Raw genomic sequence first — 7,759 nt, forward strand, 5'->3', positions numbered from 1 at the left:
TAAAACATAACACACAAGTATCCACACACACAACACGAGCACGCACGAACACACCCCACCCACCTGCATGACCGTGATCAGCGCAGCATCCAAGTAGTCGGTCTCTGGTTCTCTTGTGTACAGAATCTCTACCGGGAAGGTCCGTCCAGGAATGGTGAAGATGGGACATTCGAAGAAGTAATTGGAGAACTTCTCGGCGTCTAGTGTGGCCGACGTCACAATGAGCTGTGTGAGTGTGGGTGTGGGTGTGAGTTTGTGTGGGTGTGACTGTAAGTGTAAGTGCAAGTGAGTGTGAGTGAGTGTGGGTGTGACTGTAAGTGTAAGTGAGTGTGAGTGTGAGTGTGAGTGTGCCTGTAAGTGTGAGTGTGGGAGTGGGTAGTGCGTGAATCGGCGCAAGGGTTTGGTTACGTTTACACATGCATGCATTTCGTTCGACAACGGCACTCCACAGACAGACAGACCCACAAAATCCTTGAACCTGTAATACATATAACAATACACATCTAATGACTTGAGCATAGCCCAAAGAAGCTCAAAGCGAAGTCCGATTGGGAGCAGGTCTTCCAAGATCTGAGAGCCTCATATTTAAAATACAATTGTTTTAATCCAATTGAGAGTAGTGGGAGGGCTGTTGCCATTCCCTACGAGCTGTGGAGAGTATCACACGCACCCAAAAGTAAAATAGTTCGGTACCTAAAGATATACACCGAGGTACATCGGCGGTATAGTCGTGCAGTATGAAGTGATGCACATTGCATCCATGTATTTGTAACTTCAACCCGTAGGTTTGTTAGTATGTATCCGAATAATTGGTATACACCCCACTGCTATCTACCTGGTTCCCCTTCTCATGCCCTGAGCTAGGACAGGTCTCATTCATATACCCGAGTGGATAGTGTTGTTGGTGCTCGTGTATGCGAGTATGCTACTGGGTCACACAGACAAAAGGACGCGGTCATCTGCCTGAACCCTAAAACCCTAATTGACAAGCACATGGTAGGTACGTAATCCATCTGGAGCTGTGACCCTGCACCCATGACCCGACCACCAGTACTGTCCAGAGAACACACAGCTAATGATAGGATGACAGGATGACAGGTTGGTCGTTCCACATACTGCACATACACATGAGCTCGTCGTACGTACCTTCATGTCTGGCCTTCGTTTCACCAATTTCTTCAGTAGACCAAACAATACGTCGGTGTGGATAGTACGTTCGTGGGCCTCGTCAATCATCACAGCCGCATACTAGTACGAAGGAAAGTTCAAAACATGCGCATGAAACGAGTGAGATGAGGTGATGCGAGGAATGTGCGCGTGCCACGGAAAACTCGGGGAACCAGACAATCTACACACACTAGCGTGTACTTAATCAGACAATATACATACACTAGTGTGTGCGTAATCAGACAATCTACACACACCAGCGTTTAATTACCTGAGTGAGTTTGGGGTCGATGAGAATCTCGCGCAACAGCATACCATCGGTCATGTATTTGATTTTGGTCTCCGGTGACGAGCAGTCCTCGAAACGAATGGTGTAGCCAACATCTGGTAGCATAAGGTAAATCAGATATAAATACACCCAGAGTATACTTCCCAAGTGCGTCAGTCTGTAGATTGCACCAAGAGATGGTATATGAAGGCCCAAACGGTGAATTAAAGGATAACTGATTTACGCACAGATTCGCACATCAGGGCCGCTCACAGACGATACCCAACAGGTTTTATTCCGACTACGGGACACACAGAGCAAACCAATATCCACATATACGTATACACATACACACACACACACACACACACACACACATACGCACCCTATACATATTCATGTATACGTACACATAAATATGCATACATAGTACATACACACACTCCCACCTGTGCCCAGTCGGCATCCAACCTCCTCACTGACACGCTTGGCCACACTCATGGCCGCCACTCGTCGAGGCTGTGTGCATGCGATCTTGCCATTGATGCCGTAGCCATTCTCCATCATGTACTGCGTCATCTGCGTTGTTTTCCCACTCCCTGTCTCACCAATAACCACCATCACCTGTACGTACATGCATACGAGCGTGTAGAGGGGAGTCGATGTAAGGGTACGCACGCGTATATTAATATATATATATATATATATATATGTGTGTGTGAAACGGATACGGTCTATAGGCAGAGGCTGGTACAAACTGTTTTACGTTTAGCAAGGTAACGCCAGTGAAGACATATTTAAGCGTACACGTGGGAGTCAAGTAGAGCATGGTACTAAGCCTACCAATTCTATTCGAGGTGGAATGTATGAGATGAATAACTATATGAAGGACGTGTACTTGAAGGCCCTCTCCTCTCACATAACACCCCCCCCCCCACCCACACACACAGACAGCACAACTCAGGTATAAGGACACACACAAACAACTACACTCAGACAATCTCACGCGCACACACCTGATTCTCGTCAATCGCCTGCAACAGCTGGTCTCGCAGCCCATAGATAGGCAAGGACTTGCGTTGCTCCACGATGTTCATGGACGTAACCTTACCGTAGGTTGGGTTTTTGCCTATGACACTCTTTTTCCACTCAGGCATCTCCGCCGGCCCTCCCATACTGCCTTTGACCTGCATAGCCAGTTGTCGGTCACCCATCTGCGCCGACGGATCCTCCCACGGCTTACTGAGGTCTTTCACTAGAACATCTTCTTCGGCCACCTGTGGGTGTGTAGATTGCGGGAGTGAGTGGACGACTAGACACACACACACACACACACACACACACACACATATATATTTATATATATTGCCGTCTTGTCTATTTGTGGAGGTCTAGTGATACGGGCATGAGTCTAAATGCCTTCTGAATCACCTGGAGGTCTCATTGCTCCTCACAAAGCTACTACTTCTGGACAAACATGTAGCCCTATTCATATCATAATAAATAACGTTTCCGGAGCCTTATCGCTCTACACATATATCAGTCTAAACACCACCTGACCCATACAGCTCTACACACATGCGTCTACCTACCTTCTGGGCCTCCCTGAGGTCGCGTCTTTCTTTGGCCAGGGCTGTCTGTGTCATGGCTGCGCGTTGCAGTGATCCGTCGGGGTTTTTGACCACTTTGATAGGTGACATATTGGCCGCGGAAATGCGCGTCTGCCCCGACAGAAAGGCAGGCTCCACCTCATTCATCTCAATCTCCACTTCCTGATAAGGCAATAGTTGTGGTGCCGTGTGTCATGTTTAAGACATTCGTAGTCAGTGAGGCGTGGGAAAGGTTAGGCAACTGTCGAAGCCGGATCTGCACTACGAAGTGAAGTGCAGGAGAAACACAGACCCAACACATAACAACACACATAACGTACCTCCTCCAGGGTGGCGTCTACGGTATCGAGCACACCCGTAGTCTCATCGTACTCGGGCAAGTCCGAGGGGTCCATCACCCCGGCGGCTATCAGCTGTTTAATCTCCCTGTTACGTGAAGTAGTGTGTTGGCGGATACGCGTATGTGTGTCAGAGATACAGGTGCAACTCATGCATATACAGTGCTTCATGGTGGTCAGAAAAATTGATAGATAGGAGATAGTCTATAACCATTCACGCCGAAACCCGCACAGAGCAGGTACGGTATGTATATATGTGAGGATATGCGGCCAAAATATGAGAGCTATGTAAAAGGAGAGCAACCTCATCTGCTGACACGGGCCATGCAGACACTTTCTACAGTAGAGTGTACATGTACGCATACGAACATCTACGAGCTCGCGTGCAATGGGGCTGAACACGCAAGCACATGACTGCAACTTATATATATATATATATATATATATATATATATATATATATATATATGTTTATATAATAATATATATATATATAATTATACAAATCTATATATACATAGCGATCAATATATATATATATATGTATATATATATATTATAAAATATAAATATAAATATAAATATATATATATATATATATATGTATATACATACGTATTTAATTATACCTATCTATATATACATAAAGATCAATATATATATATATATATATATATATGTATATATATACATATATATATATATACCTATATATATATATATACATACATACATACATATATGCACATATATATATATATATATATTCTACGCCACTTTACCCAGGGCATAACGACCGCACGCACGGATACACAACCCTGGAGGGCAAAAGCTATATCTACATCCACAGAATGACTAGTAATGTGTATTGATTCACAGGATGTATACCCGTATCTATTTACGCGTGTTCGACATACCAACGCTCGGGAGATGTCAGTCGCTTCCTCCTGGCGGACTTCGAATCCGCCTCATTATATCCCTCGGGCAACGGCGCAACACCTATCTGGTCCAAAACACTGGGCCGGTCAGGATTAGTGCCCCCCCCCAACACAGCATTAGCCCCGGTCAGAAAAGAGGGTCTTGCTTCTGGTTGGCTGTTGTTGTTTCCCCGAACTTCGGGGGCCATGTCGACCCCAGTGGTCTGGTCGATGTTTTTCATGGTCAGAGATACGCGGCTGCCAGATATGCTCATGACTTTGACCTTAACGCGCTGGCCAAGACCTGCAATTAGATCGGGTGAATAGTTCTAATCAAAGATACGAACGGACTGAATTATATATATATACATATACATATACAAATACAAACATACAAACATACATACATATATACATATACATACATACACACACACACACACACACACACACACACACACACACACACACACACACACACACACACACACATATATATATATAAATATATAGATATATATATATATCTATATAATATTTGTGAATTAATATACTCCGGATTTGAGCCGTGAATACTCATGCCTCCGAAATATCCAAACGGTTACCGGCCGACGAAATATATGTACAAGTGACCAAAGGTCGACCATTGAGAATATGCACACAGAACTCACATAGACAAGCAACACGTGACATCCTAGACCCAATGGTATCTAACCCCATCGAGAGAATAAAACGCTAGTGTATATCTTGTACAGAGGATCTGTTTCCGAAGATAAATGCCACCCAACTTTACAGCCAAATGTAGCTGTCACACACATAGAGACAATACAAGCGCACAGACTCATACTACGAAGCAGGTCTAACACAACATACTCAGCACGTCCTTGGGGGTGTTCACCCGCCCTTCTTTCCTTATTTGGGATACGTGTACCAGACCATCGCGCTTGCCCTGAACTCCAACCAAAGACACAAACGCTCCAAAGTCCGTCATTTTGCCAACCTGGAGAGGAACAGGAATAATTCGATAAAACGTGAACATTTAGGTACAGTCTATCCCATACGGCAGCCCCTGAGCTAATTTAGTGCGGATCTACTCCCTTCCGCACTAAAAGCAAAATATATACACCAAGGTACAACTATTCCATTCGATCTCGAGATAAGACAGACCTACACAGACAGCGATTCTGTAAAGTTTACCAATGGACTGTGATAGTCCTTTACGAGTGAATATAAGAAAGATCGCATAGTGTCCAAAAGGCTCATCCTCCAACCACAGTCATACTACAAAAATAGGCTCCTCCCTTGGCTATCAAGTATCTCTTTCCCAAAGAGGTGTACCAATAGATGTCGACGGGAAACTCAACAATTCATAAAAGATTGCTTCCATGCCGGTTGATATCAGTGTGCAAGCCGAAAGCAAAAGAGATGGAAGAGAAATTGTACATACTCTCAGATGGACACAGCGACCCTAGACAAGGCCCAATGTCCCATACGAAACACTCGTGGAAGCACTTAGTATGCATTCTACACATAACTATTGGTTGTGCATTCCTACACTTGATACAGCCGTGGCATCAGGGGGAGTGTCGATTGCTATACCCCACTGACATTCAAGTCAATACGAACACCATTACAAGCAGCATATGTTACTATATATGTCTTGTCTGCGGAGGTAACTTACAATCAAGTAAGCGGAAACTTACAAGCGAGCAAGTTTTGTTCTATGGGGAAGAATAATTAATAATTCCACATCGCAATATTCCCTCCTGCCACAGTCACTACTGGGCGACTCCATGCCTACCATGCTATTGCACCTGTAGAACATACCTACACCCTAGCTACAAAGGTCCGGTACACCCCCATATACCTCACATATATACTCACCTGGCCGTCGTACACCTTGTCGATCACAGGCTCTGCATCCAAGCTGCTAAACGGGGCTTTCGCACCCGGACTACGGCTCCTACTGCGGTTGCTCCACCTCGAGCGCTTCTGCCTGTCCCCATGCTTATCGTCAGCTCTGTCCCTATGCCTATCCCGGGCATCACGCTCCTCTCTCCTGCGGCCCCTTTCTCGCCCACGTTCACGCTCGCGCGAGTGGCTCCTATCACTCCGCCTGGGTGCGTCTCGATCTCTGTCTCTGGTGCCATCCCGATCTCTATGACTACTCCTTGTACTGTCGCTTCCTCTATCTCTACCCCTGCCCTTGTCCCTGGTCCTGTCTGTGCTGCGTGATCGTGATCGTGATCGTCGCCGTTCCCGCCTACGGTCTGTACTCCCAGAGCGCTCTCTCGTCCGGGTCGTCTTACTCTCCGCATCCACCCCACTTTGGCCCTCATCAGCCGCAGTTGCACTGGCTGGTTCTGGTTGTGTTTGTATGTCCTTGGTTGTGGAGTGCTCATCTGCTGACGGTTCTTTGGCCTTGTGCAGCAGCATCTCCAGCTCATCCATTGTGTTGAACGCAGCTTCTCTTTCTTTTTGCTGTGCGATGTGGTGGAGGGTTAACCGTGGCGAGCCCGGCGGCAAACAAGGAAGAAGGCAATTTAACTACAAACGAAATATGAAAGGTATGACTATGGATATATGGGATTTCACACACTCGCCTTCCTCTATGTCTCTATTGTATAGAATTGATACCAGCTCTTGTAAATGTCTTTCCCTATGTGGCAACAAAACATGTACAACTGAACCACGGGATACACACCATGAGAAACACGACAAGCGTATACCACTCGCACAAAAAAGGACGTAAAATAACGTGAATAAACATCAAAAACGTAAGATAAAAAAAATAAAATGTGCTTCTATATCATATATTGCATTTCTATATATATTTATATATATATATCTATATTCACATATATATATATATATATAAACATTAATATACATATACATACATATACATGAATACACATCGACACAGAAACACAAACACACACGCATATATATATATATTCACATATAGATATACATACACACACACACACACACACACACATATATATATATAAATATATAATTATATATATATATATATAAATATGTATATGCATACATGTGTAGATGCATACAGGTGCTTGCATATATATATATACATATATAAATATATATATATATATATATATACATAGTCACATGCACGCATACGTACGTAGGTTCATAGATAGATAGATAAATAGATATATAGAAGATAGATAGATAGATAGATACAAACATACATCGATCTATCGATGCATCGATTCATATATACTCACATACACGCATACATATATATACATATATATATGGTATATGTAAATAAATATACATACATACATACATACACACACACACACACACACACATATATATATATATATATACAAACACAAACACACACACACACACACACACATATATATATATATATTATATTCATATATATATATATATATACCTTTATTATATACTTAAAAT

The 7,759-nt window shown here is 43.6% G+C and overlaps 1 protein-coding gene across 1 annotated transcript in view; it reads right to left on the reverse strand.

Annotated features, from left to right (window-relative positions):
* Positions 1 to 6,782, reverse strand: part of SARC_11762 (ATP-dependent RNA helicase DHX8) — a gene marked incomplete at its 3' end in the record, with an annotated part of 9,588 nt that extends 2,806 nt beyond the window's left edge. The window contains exons 1-10 of the mRNA XM_014294146.1: positions 6,185 to 6,782; positions 5,174 to 5,300; positions 4,301 to 4,604; positions 3,366 to 3,471; positions 3,028 to 3,207; positions 2,452 to 2,712; positions 1,885 to 2,059; positions 1,439 to 1,551; positions 1,147 to 1,248; positions 64 to 225 (exon numbers count right to left, since the gene is read on the reverse strand). Of these exons, the coding sequence (XP_014149621.1) occupies positions 64 to 225; positions 1,147 to 1,248; positions 1,439 to 1,551; positions 1,885 to 2,059; positions 2,452 to 2,712; positions 3,028 to 3,207; positions 3,366 to 3,471; positions 4,301 to 4,604; positions 5,174 to 5,300; positions 6,185 to 6,751 (2,097 nt within the window). The 5' untranslated portion in view covers positions 6,752 to 6,782. The remainder of the gene's footprint in view (positions 1 to 63; positions 226 to 1,146; positions 1,249 to 1,438; positions 1,552 to 1,884; positions 2,060 to 2,451; positions 2,713 to 3,027; positions 3,208 to 3,365; positions 3,472 to 4,300; positions 4,605 to 5,173; positions 5,301 to 6,184) is intronic.
* Between the last annotated feature and the right edge of the window lie 977 nt (positions 6,783 to 7,759).

The sequence above is a fragment of the Sphaeroforma arctica genome (genome assembly GCF_001186125.1).
Source record: "Sphaeroforma arctica JP610 unplaced genomic scaffold supercont1.1862, whole genome shotgun sequence".
Lineage (NCBI taxonomy): Eukaryota > Ichthyosporea > Ichthyophonida > Sphaeroforma > Sphaeroforma arctica.